Source organism: Pyrgilauda ruficollis, unplaced genomic scaffold (assembly GCF_017590135.1).
Source record: "Pyrgilauda ruficollis isolate IOZ18807 unplaced genomic scaffold, ASM1759013v1 scaffold14, whole genome shotgun sequence".
Taxonomy (NCBI): domain Eukaryota; kingdom Metazoa; phylum Chordata; class Aves; order Passeriformes; family Passeridae; genus Pyrgilauda; species Pyrgilauda ruficollis.
In genome coordinates this window covers 11,067,120-11,088,668 of record NW_024512543.1, presented here as the reverse complement: position 1 = coordinate 11,088,668, position 21,549 = coordinate 11,067,120, and the positions used below count along the sequence as shown (strand labels likewise).

General features: G+C 48.1%; 1 protein-coding gene across 2 annotated transcripts in view; it reads left to right on the top strand.

Moving 5' to 3' along the window:
* Nucleotides 1-834: 834 nt before the first annotated feature.
* CD82 (CD82 molecule) overlaps nucleotides 835-21,549 on the top strand; it is a 38,463-nt gene continuing 17,748 nt past the window's right edge. The window contains exons 1-2 of one of the 2 annotated variants that reach the window (XM_041460105.1): nucleotides 835-911; nucleotides 19,716-19,797. In XM_041460105.1, coding sequence (XP_041316039.1) covers nucleotides 19,735-19,797 — 63 coding nt within the window. In that variant the 5' untranslated portion in view covers nucleotides 835-911; nucleotides 19,716-19,734. Of the gene's footprint in view, nucleotides 912-13,128; nucleotides 13,264-19,715; nucleotides 19,798-21,549 lie in introns of those variants that run through there. The other variant, XM_041460106.1, reaches the window with a different exon arrangement.

The window sequence follows — 21,549 nt, the reverse complement described above, 5'->3', positions numbered from 1 at the left end:
AATCACATTGTTACTCTTAGACTGCCTTATCACTTTTATTTTTATTTGCGTTCTGCCAGTAGAGAAGAGGCAGGATCCCATTGGGCTAATTATGCCACGTGCCAAGAACAAAGAGCTGGTGGTTTGAGCTTGCTGCCTGTTGCGCAGAGCGGATACACGACACAAAACAGAGAAGCCCGTGGAAACAATGCAGTGGCACTGGTCAGCAGAGTAAACAGCAGCCACAGCATGCGAACGCCACACCATCTTCACAGTGCTGGAGGCACTGGGGCAAACAAGAGCTTAACGGGGTTTGGAGGGGGAACAATGTGCAGCCCGGGTGATGTTTACAGGATTCACTGGGGCTGCAAAATAGCCCGCTGGAAAAATCTTTCGGCTTGCTTTCAGCGGGCAGGGAGCCGCAGCGTGCGCCTCGCAGCACCAGACAAGCTTCCCGTGGCCTTAACGGGGTTTAAGGGGTGTTTGTGCGTGCGCTTCTTGCACCTACTTGTCGGGCCAGACAGGGGCCCGCGGGAGGAGACGGCAAGCGCAGCGAGCAGGGCAAAGGGCGCCAGCGCGCTGCCTGGCCACCTGCCCGAGCGGAGCGGGCTCGCTTGGGCTCAGGTGGAGAGGAGGGGGCAGCGGCCGAGGCCTCACAGGTGGGCAGTGGAAAACGCGAGAGTCGGTGTGAGAAGCGAGCAGCACGGGCTCGGAGCGGGCAGTGCGGGGCCCCGGGCGGAGCAAGAGCCCATGGCCGCGGGCACGGCGGGGCCCGGGCGAGGCGCCGGCTTGCGCAGCGCCCGGCGGGGGCCGGGCAAAGCCCGCCCCGGGGCCGGCTCAGCGCAGCCGCCGGCTCCGCCCCGGGGGCCACATCGGCGCAGGGGGGAGCGCTCCGCCGAGCTTAGCCGTGCCCAGCCCGCCGAGCGGAGCAGGTAGGCGCGCTGCGGCCGCCCGCCCCACAGGGGCCGGGGAGCGGGGCGGCACGGGCGGGGGAGGCGCGGGCCGGGACCCCCGGCGCGCCCGGGCACCCCGCTCCCCTCGACCCGGGGGTCTCGCCGTGAGGGACGGGGGCCGTTCCCGGCTGGGACTTCCCGGGGGTTTTCTGCGGGGCTTTCTGGTGGCCGGGGCGAGAGCCCCCGCTGCGGTTCGGCAGCCCCGGGGAGCCCCCGCGCCCCTCCCGGCCGGGCTGCGTGCGGGGCCGGGGGAGCCGCTCGGGGCGCCAGTCCCCGCTGCTGGGCGCTCCCCGGCGCGCCCCTCGGCACTCGAGCCGGGGGCTGAGCTGTGGTCCCCTGGCGAAGCTGTGTGCGACCTGAGACCGCGGCCAGGTGCAGCGAGCGCGGTGCCCGCAGGAGCGGGTCCTGCTGGCCCGGCAGGGTGCTGCTGTGTGGGAATATCGGCCCAGTGCCTCTGCTGCCTGCTGATGAGACTGGGCACACAGCTGGCTTCAGTCGGCTCTGTCTTGATTGATTTCCAAGATGTGGATTAGATGCTTCCGTAGCGATCTTACCGTATTACGACTACAGAAATCTGGTGCTGGCCCAGCCTACTGTGTCCCTTTTTCCTTCCTTCCTTCCTTTTTAAGATCCCTGTGAGCAGCTCAGAGTAGCGCTTGCAGTTCAACAGCTGGACAGATGTTTTAAATGCGAATTGTATTTGTAATTCGACTGGTAACAAATCTGTAATCTGTTGATAAGGGGATAGGGGCTTGTTGCACTCCAGGCGTGCTGATTCTGCCCCAGAGCATTAAAGCTCTGCTGAAAAAAAAAAAAAAAAAAAAAAAAAAAAAACCAAACCCAGCCATCCTAGGATCTAAATATTGGATTCAGTAAACTGTAAAGCTAGTTTAGGATAGTGTTCCTATGCCTTGGACAAGCTCTGGCATATTATATACAAGATGAGAGCCTGAAACTTACTAGTGTTCAAGGGAAGCACAGTGTCCTATTGCAGGGCTCCCAGAGGTAGTGGCTGGGGATAAGAGCTGCTCTTGGAGGTGTTTGAGCTGCTGTTGAGGGTAGAGGTTCACAGGGATGTAACACATCCCACCACTTGTGAGGTCTCTGGGTTGTTAGCTTCTTACAACACCCATGTGCTTCTGTGCAAGCGAGGGTGAACAGCTGGAGAGTGCTGTCTTGAAATCCACCATCAGTGATACTTCCTCTCCATGGTTTTTTTTTTTGTTGTTTTTTTACTTTCTCAGACAGCTTGGGCTTAAGAAAAATCCCCTTCAAAGCCTGAGATGTGAGCCTGCTGCTGTGAAGCTTGCTCACTGCATGAGAACTGTCAAGCAGAAGCCTGTGGCTAGAATAATTTTGGTGGACCACAAGGTCAAAGTGTAGAAACACTGCTCTGACAATCTAGATGGAGGTGTCTAGTGAGAGGAGCAGTCTCAGTAGTGTGCTGCTGTATGCTGATGTCAAGCATATGACAGATTGTAAAAATGACAAATTACTCAGCTCTTACTAAATACTTCATGAGTACTAAGTGGGAAGAAAGTGTTAATGAGGCAGAAGGGCACTGGGTGGTACAGTCAGTGACCTGTTCTGCAGTGTCACTGCAAGGGCGTTGGAAGACCTGCCGGTGTTCCATAGCAGAACCTCTTGAACAGTGAGGTGGTTTTTAACACTTATATTTGGTTTTGGTCCTTTGGTGGGAGCAGGAGCTCCTAGAAAAAAAAAAAAAAGAAAAAAATCCTTGGGTGTTTGATCATGCTGGGCAGCTCACACAGGTGAGAGGAACCTTTGCCAACTGCTCTGCAAGTCTGTGTGTGGATTTGGAGTGGCTCAGAGGAGTCAGTAGCCTCTCCTCACATGGTGTCATTTAGCACCCCTTTTAGAGAAGGATCTTGCTGCCAGAATTTCTTTGTTTGGTGTAGCCTTTTTGGACCTAAACCCCTCTTTGGCTGCGTTTCTTCATCCTTGTCAAGAGCTCTGGGGGCCACTGAGATGACATTCTCATCCCTGTGCTGCAGGGCTGGGTGAAGTCTTGCAGTGTTTGTTCAGCTTCCTACCTGCGTGTGACAGAAATAGAGCAAGACGCAAGCTGAGTGCTTGGAGAAAGCCCTCCCTGTTGGCAATCTCTGTCCTGCTGCATGGAAGCTCCTCCCTTAAGAGGATTTAGTGGTTTTAATGATGTGGCTCATCTGGACTCTCTTCATTACTGTTATTGTCTCTATTTTAGTTCTCGGGTGACAGGCAGGTGTAGTGTGACCTACAACTGTGAGCTGGTGCAGGGAATGCTCTAACAAGGCATTCCCACATCTCCATGGAGGTTTTCTTGTTCCTGCTACTCACACCACTCTGCTTCAAGCTCTTTGAAGTGCAAGGGGTGGTTTCACATGAAATTTCTCATCTGACTGTAACCAAGGAAGGGTTTTACCACTCTTCTGTCACTCCAAGTCCTGGTCTCATAGCTGTAAGGCAGGAAGGGTCTATTCAGGACTGCAGGTGTTCATCCAGTAGATGTTTAAGTCAGAGGGATGCAGGTGGGAGTTTTGAGACCTCTGGTAACCACAGGCCCCAGGGCACTTTTCAAACCGTGGCTGTGGTTCTTGGTGCCTGCTGGCATTGCTACAGCAGGCAGCACATGGCACAGGCAAAAGGCGTAGCCTTTGGCAAAGACCTTTGGGCACTGATGGGATAGGGTCTGTTGTGGGAATGCCAGGCGGAGGCTGGGACTTGGATCATGCCCCATGCTATCTGAAGCAGTAATTACTGCTCTACTTTAATGGTGCCTGTGGTATGGCAGCCACCTCTTCCCTGGTCTGGTTTCTCTTGGCCGGTGAGTGGGAGGTGCTAGAGGGGGTGGGTTCTGTCGGGTCTCAGGCTCTGTTTGAGTGGCTTGGAAGGCTGGAGGAGGTAGCAGTTATTTCCAGTGGGCCTGTGTAACGAGGGGTGATTGGAGCCACAGCCTTCTTGCATTTACTCCTCAGTTTCCATTGTGGAAAAACTTACGTGCACCAAACCTAACATTACTGCCAAGAATTATGGCATTCACCCTAGAGTGCCTTAACTTCACCTCTCTAAAACAGGAGCATTACATCTGTATCCCCTTCTCCTTCCCTGCCTTCATTTGTCTCTGCACATGGATCATGCCATCCAAAGTCCTGGAGTCCTTTTGTGCAGCAAAGGGGTAGCTGGGCCCTGTAGCCTGCCCACCACCATGTGCTTGTCAGCTTAAATGGGCGAAGAAATAAACTGTGTCCTTGCACTAATGCATCTGTTGGAGGAATGTGGGATTGGAGCTTTCTACAGGCTACTGATTAATGACATACATGTGAGGGGATGGCTGAGTGAGCCACCTTTCCTTTAGCAACTGTCTAATGAAATGCAATCATTACCTAACCACCTCTGTGTCTTTTTGGCTCTTCTGTATTCTTAGAGGGAACGAAATGGAGGAAAGGCTAAAAATTACAGGCTGTCTTGGCATGGTAAAAGGAATAATACAGGAGGCACAGTCAGCGCCAGCGGTTCCTTGACGGCTGGTTGGCTGTGGCACAGCCTGTTTGCTGAAAGCTCTCTGGGCTATCAGGGCCTGGAAACACTGAAGCAGTTAATGGCTGGCTTCAGTCTAGATGGGGTGATAAGTGAAGCAAAGGAACTGTGTAGTGGAGATTGCTTAAATCCCTTCTTGTGTGCGCTGTCAGATTCAAAGCTAGCTAATTTTCTGGAAGAAAGATGAGGCGTTACTGTGAGCAGCTCTGCAGAAGGGACTGTCTGGCTGATCAGAGAAGAAAAAGGGAATAAAACAGTAGCCTGTGGGGATGGGAACAGGGATTGGAGACTGCCAACTCTGAACCCAAGCATGTGTCTTTTTGAACACAGGGAAGCTGGGTGGTTTGTGGCTCATCCAAAGTAAATACAGGGGAAAAAGGGAAGGAGACTAAGCTGGGGACAGGCTTTGTCCTGTGGGAAGAGATGTGTGCACAGGCTGTCTGGCTGACTGCTCTAGTTCTTTGTCTCCTTGGTGGAGCTTCAGAACTGGGACAACACCTACTGGGACACCACCATTTAAAAGCAAGTCAAACCAAAGTCCAGTGCATGTACTTAATATCTGAAAGTTGCTGGTGTGGTAAGTGCCCTGACTGTCTTTAAGGAGCTCAGGAGCTGAGGACCAGAGGAAGAACCTTGCACAAAAGCGAAGTACTGGTGCAATTTGTTCAGGATGCTGTTGTGCTGCTGATTTTAGTTGCTTTGCAGCACAGCCTTGAGACAGGTGCATCATGAAAGGGCTTTACCCTTTACTACAAAATTGTTACTGAGCTGTAAGCAGATTGCTGATCTCTTCCAGTATGATGATAATCCCATGGCCATGTGTACTGGAGAAATGCTGATCGGGGACAAACTGTATACATTAGGATATCCAGCAGCCTGAAGCTTTGAAGTTATATAATGGGGGGTTCCTTTGTAGGCAAAACAAATCTGCTTCAGTCTCTCATACGCAAGCAAAAGAACAGATGAGCTGCAGCCATGCACCATGAGCTAATCTTCCCACAGCTGGAGATGGGAACTGCCCTTGGTCCCTCCTGTTCCCATTCTCAATGAGATAGTTTGGGAAAGGAAAGGAATTATCTCAGAGGGGTTTGCACAGCAGAGACTGAACATGCTGTTAAGTAGCTATACCTGTTGGGAATGAAGGAGGCTGTTTCCCATAGTTGTTCTGGAAAAGGGGTTACAGTTACTGGATCTAAACATATTCTTCTCCAGCATCTTGCTTGGGTCACTGCCTCTGTGATCTGTGAGGTTTCTGTGCCCTCACCAGGATGGGTTCAAGGAACTACACAGGAATGTGATGCCATCCTCAGCTCCTGCCTCTACAGGAGAGGCATCATGCAGCGCCTTGTCTGTCTACTTTTAAAAGCAAGCTGCTCCAGGATGCTGGGTTTGCTTGGGCTGGTGCACCAGACTGGCACAGGTTCGAGCAACCTGGTTCTGGGGTTTTGTGCATTGGATTGCTGTGGGGCTGTGACTTGAGCTGTACTGGTGGAGGGCTTCTGGAATAGCATGCAGGGCAGGTGTGGAAAGGGCATCTTTGGCACTGGACTAAGACTTCAAGGGCTGCTACTATCATCCCATAATATAAGAATATGCAAATCCTAAATGCCCAGAGCTGGTATGTCTCCTGTGATAGATGGTTAGGAGTTTTGTTGGGAATCAATTGCAAAGTCTAAATTAAATACGTTATGTGTACTAACATAGTCTAGTTAGACCTTTCCAGGGAGGTTTCTATACCTTTTGTGGCATTTCAGTTTCTGAGTGTTCTAGGAATAGAGGAAAAAATATTTGTGTCGGGAGTGTCTTATTCCCTTCGTATATGATTTTTTTCTGATTTCTTTTTGGTCATGCAAATGGCTTACTTAGCATTACTTGGAATGTGTGTGGAAAGAAATTGAAAAGAAGTTCTGTATTCAGTGGTGACAGTGTTAAGGGTTTTTTTCGACTTTGGTCCCCAGAGCTATGGCTGCTTTCAAAAGCTGCTATGCAGACTGCTCTGCTCCTCTCCTCTCTGCTTGTAATCAATCAATTTGAAGAGTACTGTGTGCATAAAAGGGTGCTGTTCTGGCTGGTGTGGCAACAGGACACTGTCTCCAGGGCTGCATTGGTTCTGGGGCTTCTTTCATGTGGTGCTGTGGCCCAAAGTGTCCTCTTGCCTGCTGTGGAATTTGTCATGTGTCTGTCGTGGACTGAAGTTGCTGGTAATGAGTCAGTCTTGAGTGGCTTTGCTGGAATGTCCTCAACTTCCCAGTGTGCTTCCTCGGCCTCTTGGTCCCCTCACTCCCTTTATTGTGTCATGGAGCTAGGATCCCTGTAAAACACAGAAGCAGAGCAGGACTCAGATTAAGGAGACAGACTGCGGACCTGCAGGTTAGCAAGACTGTTTGCTCTTGCTGCTGCCTTGTGTTTTGCACTGACAGATATGGGAACTATTCTGCAGCATCTGTGCTGCATGATTGAAGAAACTGGGGCTTAAAAGGCAGGCAGGAGTTCTAATTATTCTCACCTCTGAAGTCTTTCAGGGGAGGGAGGACCAGATGAAACTCCAGCTGCCTAAATGTACTTTCCCAACAGTCTAAGAAGCTGCTGGACTCTTCTTTGCATTCAGGTCCCTTTCTGATGCCGGCTTGCAGCTATGCACATGGAATAGCTAAAGAGTGCTCTGAGCTGTGCAGTAAATCTGCCTATTCCCCAAGGAAGCTCTTTTAATTAGAGAGGACTTCTGCTCAGCAACTGCTGTGTGGAACAGTGCTAGACCACAGCTGTGTGGAGAAGCCCTGGTGAGCCGTGTGAAACAAGGTAAAGGCACAGCCCTTCCCTGGTTCTCATGGGGTCTGCTTCACCCCTCTGAGGAGCCTGCACAGGAGTGGGGGGAGAGACTTCAGGTACCAGAGGAATTCCTGCAGGATGGTGGTGTGGGGAACTGGAGCCTTGTGTGATAGATCAGCCTTGTTAGTGAGCCCAGCCCCTCCTTCCAAGTGGGACTTGCTGCAGGGGTCGCTGGCTCAAAAGAAGCTCAGCAGATCCTTTGCACCAGATCCTCCAAGGGTGAGAACACCTTGTGCAAGTGCAGCTATAATTGGGGTGGTCCTGGCTGCTCCTGAGGGGTTGGTGATGCCCACAACTGCTGGTGCTTCTCCTGCCTGATGTGAGAGGACCTGAAATGTCAGAGTTTCCTCTCGCCCTTTCTCGCTGGGGGAGGTGTTCTGACTCAGGGCTTCCTGGAATGAAACTGAGGTGACAAAAAGGCAGTTGCCAAAACTTCTTGGGAATTTTTTAATGTCAAAAACTGCATCAAACTGGCTGCTGCCTTGGCAGAAGAGACTATTTCAAGGAAGGGCTATTTTGAGGAATGGCAAGTTGCTTTAATTCCCAAGTCCAAGACCTCAAAGGCTTCTTTGATTTGGTGCTGCAGTCCTGCTAGTGGCCCCAGAGCCTGAGTGCTTCTGCATTCGTTACCAGTCCATCATGTTGCAGCTTTGAAGGCTATTGTGGCAGCGATTTAGACTTGATCCTGTAGTAAAACACTAGGTTCCTTCTTTGTGTAGCTTCAGGCAGATAGGAAACCTCTTCCTATCCCAGCTGTCAGCTGGGAAGACCCACCGGTGTGTCTGCAAGTAGGTGGCCATGCACCCGGTGCTGCCCCATGGGAACGTATACAGTTGCTCCCTGTTTGCCCAGAAGAGAGACAGCCTGTGCCACAGGGTGTTTGCTGTCAGGAAGAGCAGCCTGTGCAGCCACGTGTGAGCTGAGGCAGGTCAGCAGCTCTGTTGCTGTGGTGCTGGCTGATGGTTATTCCACAGGTTATTCCTGTGCCCAGGATGTCAGCCCTGGTGTCCTGTGATGGGTGGGAGGGGAGCAGGCAATGGGGCTTTGCTGGGCTGGATTTCAAGCTGCTGCACTAGCGAGGGGTGGATGTGTATGCTGGGGGCAGAGGGAGCCATCTGTGACAACCACAGCCTGCCCAGGTAGCATGCGTGAGACCCTTTGCTGTAGTTCTAGGTGACTGGTGAGTGTGGCTTGATTAAAAATTGTGGAGCTGATGTGAAGTAAAACCAGGTGGGTTATGAGGGGAAAGACAATAATGAGGTGGGACAGAGGCAAGCAAGAAAAAATTGTGCCTGCAATCCTACTAAAAAGTAGTCTTAGCCTCAATCATGATTTACTGATTAAAGATGGAACAGCCTGCATTTTTCCCCCCTGAAATGGGAGCATTTATGTATGCACTGAGACTCATTGGATTATTTGTAAATTAGTTATTCTGAGTTCTTTCTTATTTTAAAGTAAATGCCTCTGAACTACTCTTTTCCATCTTATTCTTCTAGCAGTCCTCCATCAAATAGTCTTCAGAAATATTTATGCTCTATATATAGAAAAGGAGACCTTTTCAGGAAAGAAAAGGCCACCCAGCCTCTCTCTTGGTTCAGGTTCAGCTGAACCCGTTTTCCAGACCATTGTGCATAGGTCTGCAGACTCCGAGGGGGCCCCTCTTTTTCCCAAAACAGACCCAGCTTTTCAAAGTCTTGCTGTCTTTTTTAACTGCCAAATTCCTAGGGAACCTATCCCATATGTCTGTTCTTCTTGGCTTGAAACAGTTCTGTCCAGAACCTACACATGTATTACTTAGAAGGATTGATTGATTATTTTCTTTTTTTTTTGGGTGGTGTTGGGGGAGTGATCTTAACTGCAGGTGGCAGGTCTGTCACTAATCAGTGTTTTTGTATTGCTCCAGTTAACTCTGCTTGGATTAACTGCATCGTAATGTAACAATCATCAGGGTAGCAAAACACCTCTGTGTATTGCAGCCAGACTTGGAGTTCAGGACCATCTTCACAGAAGGGCAACCAAAAGTCTTTGGCTATCTCTTCCAGCTGGCTAAGTGTTTTCTAGAGGACCCCTGTGCTTTCCAGCCTTGTCTTGCTGAGATTTCTTATTGTGGCATTTCACTTCCTGAAATGCTTACACTGGGAACAAAGCAGCTTCACTGCAGTTTCTGTAACAGCTCATGCTGTGTTATTCTTGCTCCTCACAGCGTTGCTCTTTTCTGCTGTACAGTGTTGCTTTCTTTTCCATTTTCTGTCTCCTGTCAGAAGAGCTTGGCATGAGGAGAGTGTTCTCTAAAGGTGAAAGGAAAAAGTGCTAGACAATGCTGCTGTACATCTGAGAGACTGTACAGCAGCCCCTGTTGGGACTGACTGTTCCAGAGCAAGGTTTGAAATAGCTTCTGTGTTGCATCCTCAGAATGATCAGGGCAGCAAGGGGTTTGGCTGTTGTGGCCAGGTACTGCCAGTTATAAAATGAAACTCTTCGTATTATTTACTGTGATGTTGGAGAGGGAAAATATGGTTGAGGTGAATGTTTTTGAGTAGCAAGAAATGACTCAAAATATCTGTGATTTGAAGTCCTGCACTTCAGGGCATTTCTTGCCCTCCTGCCCTCTGTATGTTATAATTTTGGAAACTGGGGCTGCTTGAGACAGAATCCCTTCCTCAGGAGCTTTTTATAGTTCCAGCTTTCTCTTTTCATTCATACCCTTTGGTAGTGTCAAGTGGCATCTGTGGCGTGAAACTCAGGATGTTGTGAAATGTTCATCCTCAGACTGTCTGTGACAGCGCTCCCTCCCTGCGTCAGCAGGGCAGACCACGCTCCAGCAGGGCACAAGGTCTCCTGTGACCCTGGCATGGTCTGGTGGAAGTACAGCTTCTTCTGGGGCAGAGGCTGGGTCAGGGAGTAACCTTCTGTGGCTGTGTCACTGCTGCCACACGCAGTGGCAGCACACAGTGTGTGTGATTCTGTACAACTGGGTTTGGAGACCCCAGGCTCTGCTGGCCCTGCCTGCTTGTAACAAATGGCTTGGCTGAGTTGCCTCCCTTGTCTGCCCTGGTATGCAAACCTGGGAAAGATCATGAGGTACTGCAGTGGGGGCCTTCACATTGGAGGCCCACGGTGATGGTAGGGCAGACAAAGCTGAAGAGGGGTGATTGTTACAGCTGCTGATCTGTGCTCTTCTGCTCTGGAATCCCAGGTAGCAGTGCCAATGTACTACCAGGGGCACAGTAGCCTGGTTAAGTAGTTGAATTTTAGCAAAATGTCTATTTGGCAAAACCAAAGTTTCCTAAAATTACAAATAGTGAAAGGACTGTTTCTGATAACAAGCCAAAAGATGTATCCCCTTGTGGTCTGAGGCACTTTCCTGTGCCAGTAGGACTTCTTTTCACCTTCCAGTCATGGTGGGTTTGCAGTACTCTTCCAGCTCTACTTAATCTGTGAGCTAAAGGGTTAAAGCCTCAGCTTCTTTAGATCAATGCCTTGCTATCACACAAAGCATGTCATGTGATTAAAGTAGACTATTAGCCTGTCTCTTCTGTTGTTCAAGGAAGATCACTTAATTCTAAAGCTTCACAGTCATTTGGAATAACAAGCCAGAGGCCTCTTCTGTTTGCTTTGTGGTGGGTATTGGGTTTTTGGTTTGTTTGTTGTTCTTTTTTTTTCCTTTCTGCCACTTGAGAGCATGTGGATGTACTCTAGGGGGAGAGGTCTTGGGGAGAATCCTGGTGGCAGAGAACACTTCCATTCTCCAGTGGGCTGTCAGATGCAAGGAACTTCATTGCTCTGGTGAGTCAGAACAGTTTGGCAGGGTGTCTGAGCTCCTCCAGAGGTTTAATGTGAGAAGGACAAGGGAGTGCTCATTGCCCTATGCCCTTTGGAATAGGCAATCTCTCTAGTGCTTTGACTTTTAGAAGTGTCCGTCTTCAGCTATGAAATGAGCTCCAGCAGAACCTGCAATGACTGGCAGTGCTGCTAAGTAAGCTCAGCTTCCTTCCTGTGCCAGGTTCCAGATGCCAGGCTCTGCTCAGCCCCATCCACCTGTCTGTGGAGCTGTGAGGTCTGAAGGCTCAATAAGCAGAGGGCACGTAGAGAGAGAAGTTGTTTGTTAAAGTGTTGTGCAAGTTGCTAAGCTGTGGAAAACTTCCTGCCCTTAAAATGAAACTACTTTCTCTGCTAATTCCTGAAAAGATCCCAGAGAGTAGGAAACCTCATTTCCCAGGTCAAGCAGATGCTGTAAATTCTCAGCATCATGTTTGTCTTGGGTGTGCTGAATCTAACCACCCACTAGTTATTTGCCCTAGCATCTGAGAAAATGAAAGTAACTGAAAACCGGTTTGTTTTGAAAGGAACTTTACAGTAAAAAGTCCTCGACCTTGACCTCTTTCATTTTATGGGGGGAGGAGGAGGCAGGAAAGATAAAAATCAGTTATACTACCTAGCTCCTACCTAAGTCTCATAGTCTGTGTTGCTGTTTCATAATACAGAAAAAAAGGCTTTCTTCCTGCCTGGATTGTGGTAGCTTTTGGGTGCTCTGGTGGAGTCTGAGGAAGGTGTCTCCAAGCCAAGTGGCATTGGGAGGGATATTGTGCAACTCCTTGGAGGAAATTTGTTGACCTCCAAGACATTGCTTGCATGAGAAGGAAGCCTGTCCTGTGCAGGTACTTGCCCCTGAGATTTCCAGGCTGGTGACTGGTGCAGGGAAACACTTTGAAACATCCCCTGTGCTGTAGAACCATGCTGGGGAGAGGCTTGTCAGGTAAGCAGGTAAGCACAAGCAGAATGCCCCTTGTCTCTGCTGGTCTCCCTGCTGCAGTTTGGAGTGCAGGTCCTGCTCACAAGTTTTGCTCCTCTGTGGGGAGGTGTGGGGCAGGCCAGAGCAGGGGGACTGCTTTTGACACACTGGTGCCACTGACAGGTGGCAGTGGGAGCTGGTGGGCACATCCTTCAGAGGTTAGGTTTGCAGCCTGGCAGCTCCAAGTGCAGAAAACAAAGCTGAGCTGGTCTCGTTGTTGAAGCGATTAAAGAGCCAATGTAGTCAAGTGACAGAGTTGCCCAACCAGTTTTGTGAAAACTCTGCATTTTTACTGCTTTGTGTGCTGGCTTTAGTCAGTGTGGAGACCTCTTTCTGGACCTGACCTGCAGAGCTTGTTGCACAACTAACATTCTAATACGTGGTAATTAAAAAGAGAAAGTCCACTAAACTGTACTTTTGGCTATTTCTTCTGTCTGCTATTTTTGGTAAGTTGATTAATTTCTTTTTTTTTTTATGTGAGTTTTTTTTTTTTTTTTTTTTTTTTTTTTTTTTTTTTTTTTTGTAGGGGGAGAGGAGAATCAAATGACTTCTGGGACAGTTTATTGGGTTTGGGATTGGTTTTTTCCTCCCATTTTTGGCAGTTCTATCTCTGGTCTTGATGTATGGAAAGTTTTGCTTAAATCAGAGAAACGCTGTCCTGCAAATACTGTCATGCTGTGCAAGCATGAGTGTGTAGGCTGAAAATAGCAAAGAACTTTCTCAATTTGCCAGTTGTAGGGACTGAAGACCTACTTAAATGTTGGCTTTCAAACTGAAGTGTTAAGGCCAGATGTTCTCAAAATCTGTTACACTGCTTGTAAACATAGAGATAAAAACTTCTAAAACCTCTGCTGCTCTTTGATACTGAACTGTGAGCTTGGTTTCTTTTCAACGATACGATAGTGGTTTATAAATATCTGATCACTTCCCGTCAAGCATCAGAAGTACATTTCTAAAATACACATTTCCTTTTTGCGAAATACACAACGTGTGCTTGCTGTGATAAAACATGCTGAAAAATCTGTGCCATCATAGGAAGTCCTACAGGTGCTTTCTAATCCAGGGTCTTGCTGGGGAATGCAGTTGCTAGTCAGATAATGTAGAAGTCAGACAGAAAAGCTGCATGTCTTACCAGGTGCACCAGGAGCAAGTCTGCCTTTGCATTGTGAGCTGGTAAGTTCCCTCAGAAACTGTTGCTGAGAAATCTGTTCTTTCCAGTGGTATTTCTGCAGTACCTGCAGCCAGCTGTTGCCTTGCTCTAGTCTGCTCCCTTTGCCCCAGGAGTAGCAAATGTGGAGGGACTGCATGCACGTTTGAGCCTCTGTCCTGCAGATGTCTTGCAGATGCTGTCAGGGTCTCACTGTACATGTCTGTGCTGGTAGTTTGAGGTTTGTAGACAATTAAGTGTGATGCTGCAGTTTGCAGGCTGATGTAGCTGTGCTGGTCTCTCTGTGCTTAGCCCTCAGACCATCTCCTCTACCACTGAGACAATTACTTCTACTTAAGGAGAAACTCTCTAGTAGCAGATGGAATAAGAGAGGGTCTAGTTTGTTCTCTTTTCAAAATTTGTAATATGCAGAAATACTTTTCTGCCTTGTACTGACAATTTCCTTCTTACAAAAAGAAACTGTATCTATATCACTAAGATATGCACATATAAATATATATATATATAAAATATGTAATATATGTACCTTGATTTTTAGGATCCAGTTTCTCCCTCAATCCTTCCTTTATAACTTGTGAAGAGATGCTATTTGGAAAATCTCCACAACAAACATCATCTTGTTTATGTTCTCAAGGTCATTACGCAGCTGGTATTATCTCAGTGAAGCTTAAAGGAAAGTTCAGTGAATTCAGACTTGGGTCATTCATCAGCTCTGTGGTTATTTGCTTGCCAGAGACAAGATGTACCTCCCAGGTGTACTGAAAGTCCAAGGCCTTTGTATATTAACGTCAACAAGATGAACTCCTTAGGATATTCTTTGTATGTTAATGGGGCTGTAACTTACAGTCCCTGCCCTGAGGGCAGTGATGTACCTGGTTAACAGGAGACTTAGTAACTCTGTCATTGTTCATTAACTGGTACTGTTGTGTGAAGCTGTCTTGTCTCATCAGTCATGATCAGGAGACTTTCTGATTGCCAAATGTCTGCTCTGCATGTGCATGGATAGAGAAGCAGCTGGGCTTTGGGGTGCAAGGGTTCAGAATCCTGCAAAGAATGACCTCCTCAGCCCCATGGCTTTGTGGGCTGCCCCTTCCCCAGTCTCTCCTGCATGGGGATGTCTGCTTTGCAGCTGGGAAGTGGCCATTTAGTGAGCAACTCTAGTGTGCTGGCTTCTGTGGGTCTCTATCCAGCTATACGTCTAGTCTGCTTCTGGCTTCTGGATTGGGATAATACCATAAAAAATAACTGCACTGGCCTTCAAAATGGCCTCAACCTCATGCAAATAACTGTGCAGATAAAAATCTTTATGGAACAGCAGCATGCTGATCCCTTCCTAGGGACACCTGCTAGTTGCTTTGGGCAGAGGGAGCCAGTTGTGCAACCTGAGCACCACAGTGGGAGCTCTGTCTCCAGGATTTCTTGGTCAATCTGTCTGCAAATGAATCCAGCTAACTTTGGCCAGTGTTGTGGTGTGAGAAAGAAAAGACAGGGAGGTGAGACTGGATCAGGGACAGCTTTAGGTATTTTTAGTGTCCAGCCTTGTAATATCTTGAGGGAAATGACCTGTTGCAATGTGTGAGACTTAACCTAAATGAGGAAGGTGGTGCTTGCTTGTTGTGTCAAGAAGCACCCACAGTGCCTGAGATCAGCTGAGGCTGCTTTGGAGTTTGCTTCAGTGCATCAGCTGGACTTTCACCCAAAGATTCCGCCACTTCCACATTAGATGCAAGATGTGAAGGAGGATCAGGAGCCTTAGGGTATGTTGCAGAACCTTAGTTCATAGCGCTGGCTGCTGCATCTCTGCATCTGTCAAACTGGAAGTTCCTCCTTGAGGAGGCAGGAGGGATAGCAGATCTGAGCCATCATGCCGACCTTACAGGGCATTGGAGGTGTTTGTGGGGGCAATGGAAGTAGCAGCTTGTGAAAGCCAAATCTGTTGGTGGTTTGACCTCATCCTAGCCTGGTAAAAGTTGGTAGTAGTGCATCCTGTAGGGTCTACCTTTGTTTTATATCCCCTGGTGTTAGAGCCTGAGGGGTGCTGGTGGGAAGCAGCTGGTAAAAGTACGCAGAAACAACCTGCAGCTTCTTTGTAACCAATCATTTCCTGTCCTTAAGCAATAGGATGTGGAGAAGAGGGGACAGCATCCTCAGGCTATGTAGGTACAGTCAAATGTGAATGCTCTTTGCCTGAGCTGGAGTATTGGGACCGACTGTCAGAGCTCAGTGCTCTTGGGAACATGTGTGCTGTCCTTAAGGGTTTGCATGATCTTTGCACTTTTTTTGTAAATCTGCTGAGACAGTGATTTCCACAGCTGTTCTGCTCTGGTTTGTTTTGTGGTTCTTTTATTTCATTGCATTCATAAATGAGCCCCTTATTTGTGCTGCACAGTAACTTGGCAGCTGAGGTGTTTCAGCTGCCAGACCTCATCAGGGAGAAACCTGCAGAGTGAGTGCAAGGATGGTGCTGCAGAGCAGGGCTGAGCCCTTCCCAGCAGAGCTGCGTGGCCCAGGCATGCACAGAACTAGCCTGGGCCAAATATCATAAACTTCACTGAGCACCAAGCATGCAGTGCTTGCTGGGTGAGGCAGTACAGGATCTAATTGGATAGAGCAGAATTGCAATTAAAAATTAACTTAGCCTCTCTGCCCCTTGACTGATGTGGTTATAATGTCTGCATATGAATTTTCCCCTTCTTGCCTCTGTGGCCAGTGGTGAGGCCAGGAGGCAGAGGTATTGGCTCTCCCCAAATCACCTGTCCTTCTCTGTGGTCACCTTTTACAGGAGGGGGACTGGGAATTTCACAGGCTCCTGTAACAAAAATAAGCTAATCTCTGAGCTGTGGTGGGACTCCTCTGCAGTTGCTAACAAAGCAGGCCTCTGTCTGCATCTCATCAGGCACACATGTCCTGGATTTTATGTTCCTGCTCCACATGCAGGTCTTGCTGTCATTGCTGTTGCTGGAGAATGATGGGCCTGAGCCCTGGAGGTCATGGAGGGGACAGGAAGTCATCCCCTGATGCCAGTCTGGCCTGTGAAGACCTGTTCTGTTCCTTCCTGGTAGGAAACCCCTGAGTTCTGGATCAGTTGATGCCTTCCTGAAATCAGTTCTTCCTTCAGGTCCTGGGTCTGAGCCTTGGGCTAAGAAACACCCTGGATCAACTTCACAGCAGCTGACCAGGCTGTGTTGGCAACCAAGTTTTTGTGGCAGTAGTGCCTCAAAGCAACACACTGCATAAGTAGTCCTGAATATCTTCACAAGATGGAGAATGAGAGGTTGGAAGAAATGCCATTCTGCAAGCTACTGGCATCTTGTGAAATCCTCTACAGAGCTGGCATCAGTCTGGAGAATGACAGGGAAAATTTGGATGTGTACATACAGGATTGTTGAAAAAAGTGGGTGTTGCTGCTTGGGGATGAAAATTCAAATGGTCAAAGCAGTAGCAGTGGAGAGGGAGAGGGAAAAACAAATAGTTGTGGACAATCAGTGGTATTTGAAAGCTGCAGACTTCATGTGTTTAACCTCTGCATGCATTGCTACAAGACATTAAGGCTCAAATCCTGACCAACTTCAGAAGGCAAACTTCAGCTTTTACTGCAGCGCTAGCTATGGTACTTTGTTGTGGTGCACCATTAAGTTGGATTTTTGGTGCCGAGTGGCATTTGGATATGCCTGGTTGTGCTAACTCCAAGCTCATCTGTTTCCAAACCTGCCCGATCTCAAATTTTGTTGAGCTTCTGCTTCTACTGTATGACAGTGTTGTTGGTCTCATGACTGTGCAATTTTAGAAGATGGAGTTTTGAGGGGTTTCACTGATGTCATGGACAAAAGTAAGTTAATTTGCAAAGAATGGAAAACTGGAAAATCTGTACTATTTCAGTGAAGCTCTAAAGTATCTTAAAAGCTCAAAGCAAAACCTTAAGATGCTTTTTCTCTTCTGACATGAAAACTGTACTTTGAATTACTTTATGGCTAGGAGCTATGAAAGAGATACATTGCCCTGTGGCAAGAAGAGAATAGTGCATTCTGCTCTAATGCTGTTGGGGTTTGATGTTTGTTTTGGGGTTGTATTTTTAATAAACATTGAAGATGGTATGCCTTTAACAAATTGTTAGGAGTAGAAGAGCCCTGAAAGCAATATTTTACTCTTGTTACCTCAGGCATATCTTTTTCCCCAGTAAACTTGCTTTTCTGCTTAATTAGCTGAAATAACTTTTATAAAGATCTTAACAGCTTTGCAAATCTGTTTTCCTGACAAATCAAAACAATGTGGGCAGAGTTTAAATAGGCAGCATACGGCTTTTAGTGCTAGAAAGCAAGTCAGTGAGTACTGGAACTTGCCCCTGCAGTTTGAAAATTAGGAGGATTGCACCTGGGATCAGATGTCTTAAGGTAAGAAGTCCAGTGCATTGTGCAGGAAGTTGTTACCTAGCTTAGTTCTTGGCTGGGTTAAAGAAGAGAAAGACATTTGTAACTCCCACAAGAGAAATTCATCATCACCTAGGGATCTGGCTGCCTTTGCATTCTGGTTAGAGTGCCAGGCTCCAATTTGTGATCCTATTAAGAGGAGATGTGTTCGTGGTGAAGCCAGGAAGCAAGCCAGCCGGATGGGAAAATTTACATCTTAGTTAACCTCTCCAAGTGCAGCCTTAGGTGTTGGTACCTTCCAGGACTAGTGGCCTGAGAGAACATTTCTGCTGCAGAGGAAAGGAGGAATTCTGCTAACAGAGAGCCTTCACTCACTTTTTCCTAGGTTGGTAGTGTTGCAGCTGTTGTATAGTGCATCATGGTGATGGCTGCATCCAGGGGCACCAAAAATGGCAATGCTGTGTGTTTGATATTTGGTGTACATATGGACCAGAAACTATTACAGGACTTTTCCATGGCTCATTTGAAGGACTTACTTTTGGGTGCAACTGGCTTTATGGCCTCTGACCTGAGGAGTTAACTGAAGAAAAACTGACATGTTGCTAACTTGGCTGTGCAGTAAGAGCTCCTTAGGTGCAATGACTGCTATACAGATGAGGTTTGAGACCAGCCTGCAGCACAGCTGGCTGACATTTTATATCTCTTCTGCTTCCCATCTCAATAACATCTTGTGAGGTGCTGTGCAGTGATGAGCTTAGCACAGTCTCTAGCCATGGCATTCCTTGAAGTTAGAGCAGCAGCTTGAGCCACAGAGTTCAGTCTTGTGTTCTCTCTTGGTAGTTTGAGGGTGACCATTGCTTGTTGTGAAGGCTAGCCAGTTACAACAAGGCCACATACCAGTTTGGCTCCAGAGTTAACCTAAATATTTAATAGGATTAAGCGAAAGCCTTTGATTGGAACAAAAGAACGGACTGGGCTGTGGTGATCCTTGGTACACTGAGGCTGACAGCAGAGAACCTTGCTGACCTTGCTCTCTCTTAGGGCTGTTTCTTCCCAGGCCAGGCTGGTGACCGCAGCCTGGTATTGCTCTTCCTCTGGCTGGTGATTTTTAAAGTGGCATGGTGTGTTTGGAGCAAGGAGCTGGGTAGAGCAAATTTTAAGGAACTTAAAAGTTCTCTGTTGTTTATGTGGGAAGCAACTGATTCTGGGCCAGGAAGGAGAAGCAGGAAAGCTGACAGAATCACAGAATGGTTGGAAGGGACCACTGTGGTCATCTGGTCCAACCTCCCTGTTCAAGCGGGGTCATCCCGAGCATATGACACAGCATTGCTTCCAGATGGTTCTTGAATATTTCCATTGAGGAAGACTCCACACCCTCTCTGGGCAATCTGTTCTGGTGTATGGTCACCTGCACAGCAAAATTGTTCTTCCTCATTTTCAGGTGGAACTTCCTATGCATCAGTTTCTGCCTGTTGCCTCGTGTCCTGTTACTTGGCACCACCGAGCAGAGCCTGGTTCATCCTCTACACCCTCCCTTCAGATACTGATAGACATTGATGAGGTCCCCTCTCAGTCAACTCTTCTCTAGGCTGAGCAGGTCTTGCTCTCACAGCCTGTCTTTAGAAGAGAGGTGCTCCATCCCCTTAATAGTCTCTGTTGCCTTTAATAATCTGTGTTGCTCCAGAAGCTCCATGCATCTTTTTTACTGCTGTCAGGGAATTGAAGTAGTTTGCATCACTTTTCACCACCAGAAGGAGTAGCTAGGGTTGGTGTTTTGATTGATGCTGCTATTGCAAAGTCCATATAAATAGTGATGGAATTAGCAGTGTATTTGTGATTAAATCTCTTCTGTAACTGCTGATAGCTCTGTGTCACTCTCCAGGAGATCTTGGCAGCAGTGACTGTAGTGTGGTGCTGGTGCCCTGTTTTACTGTCCTGAAAAGGCAGCTCTGGTATTCTGTGCTGTCTGTGCACGTGCTCTGAGGTCCACCAGACAGCCCAGAGCTCTGCACAGGGTAAGGGTGTTGCTCTGAAGCTGCCCAGAGGACCTGTGTGTAACATAACTCCTTGTCTCTCTGCTTTCCCCTTAGGTCCCGTAAGTGAAAGAAGATGGGGTCTGGCTGTCTAAAAGTCACCAAGTACTTCCTCTTCCTTTTCAATCTCCTCTTCCTTGTAAGTATTTTGAGCATCTGTGGAGTAAGAAGGAAGGCCTGGACCAAAGTTAGCCAGAAGATGTTTTTTTTCTGGATATTGGCCTAGTGTGTTCATTAAATCAAATAGCTGGAGTTTTGGAAGGAGGGCACTCCTGAATTTGGGGGATGTCAGAGCTCCTGTGTTAGTCTCAGGTATGCCAAGCAGCTCCACTCCCAGTAGCCATCTGCTGCCTCCAGTGCACACAGCTCCATTCCTGCATTGGGAAGGGAAAGCAGGAGTTATGGGTCCTTTCTGGAAGGAGAGTAGTTGTAACTACTTTCTCTGGCACATCTGGAGCAGCAGCTGAACTGTCCCTGAGCAGCAAAGCTACAAAACCTGCCAAGTAATGGCAGTGCCCTCCTAAATAGGCCAGCCAGGCTTCAAAGAGCAGCTCTAATTTTGTTTGAGTCCCAACGGCTGGTTTTGATTTGTGACAAGATGAATTAGTCCAAGTCTCCTGTTTGAAATGGAGTTGGGAGGTGGGGGAGACTGGGACAGGCTTGTCTGGGGAAATAAAACAGCCCACTGGGTGTAGTTATTTTCAAGTGTGAGGTATAGCAAAAGACTAGCTCCTTTTGGAACAGATTGGGTCTGGGAGGGCCACACACATTCTTGCATGCATCTTTCTGCTGCCTGGATGTTGTATGTCCTGTGGGCAGTGATGGTACTGTTGGTGATGCCTTCTTGCAGTGGAATGGTGTGTTGGGGAAGTGCAAGGTTTCAGCTTTCCACATGTCAGCAAGAAAATAGCCTGTCTCATATCGGTATTCTTTGTGCAATGTGTAAGGAAAAGGAGGGATCAGGCTGGGAGAGAAGGGAGGGGAGTGAATCATGATAAGGTGAGCACTGCTTTCTGGTCTCTGTCCCTGCACACAGCTTCACTCCTGCTTCCTGCATGGCTGCCCTGTGCTGGTAGCACACAGGATGAACTTGAGGCACATCTGGATCTGGTTTCCCTTGGCTTACTGTGCTTGCTCTTTGCTCTCTATGTTTCCTTCCATCCCAAGAGTAGGTAACTGCAGTCTAATGGTCCGAAGTCAGGGGTGCTCAGAACATCCATGAGGAAGGTTCTTGGGAGGGAGAGGAGAGGTATTTCAAGTGCCACTAGGTCTTTCTGAGTATTTAGTCCACTTTAAAGATAGGAAAAATCATCTGAGTCCAGGTCTGTCCTCCTATTAGTGCAGGACTCCTCTACAGATATCAGTATTCAGTCTCTCTCCTCTCTTGAAGAAATGATACATTTTAAGAAGCATATAACAGCCAGTCTACCCTGGGAAGCAGAGCTGTGTTTGTTAAGACAGTTTGTTTGAGTCTTGCTGAAGCCCAGTATCTGGCCACTGTCTAGTTTTCCTTAATGCCCAAACCTCGGTCTGAGTTCATTAGCTAATGTAGAGAACGTTCTCTTCAAGAAAGCCAGCCTAGCATATAGGAAAGGAGGAAGATGACAGCCTGAAATACAGCTGTACCTTAAAACACTGTCACTGTTTTTGCTGTATGCTGTCTAGGGTCATTGTGGCATCTTTATTCTACGTTTTCTTTCTCTCCCTGCTCTGCTGAGCCAGGCATGGTTGCCGGCAGCCTGTGGGGAGAGGTATGCACGCAGGAGGCAGAGTTGAACTGCTTTGTTGGGCTGACCCACATCCACGCTGCACTTTCCTATATTTTGCAAGACTGTGAGGATGGCAGGCGCTGAATCCCTCTCTGGGTCCTGGAGAACTCCAGTTTGAGTAC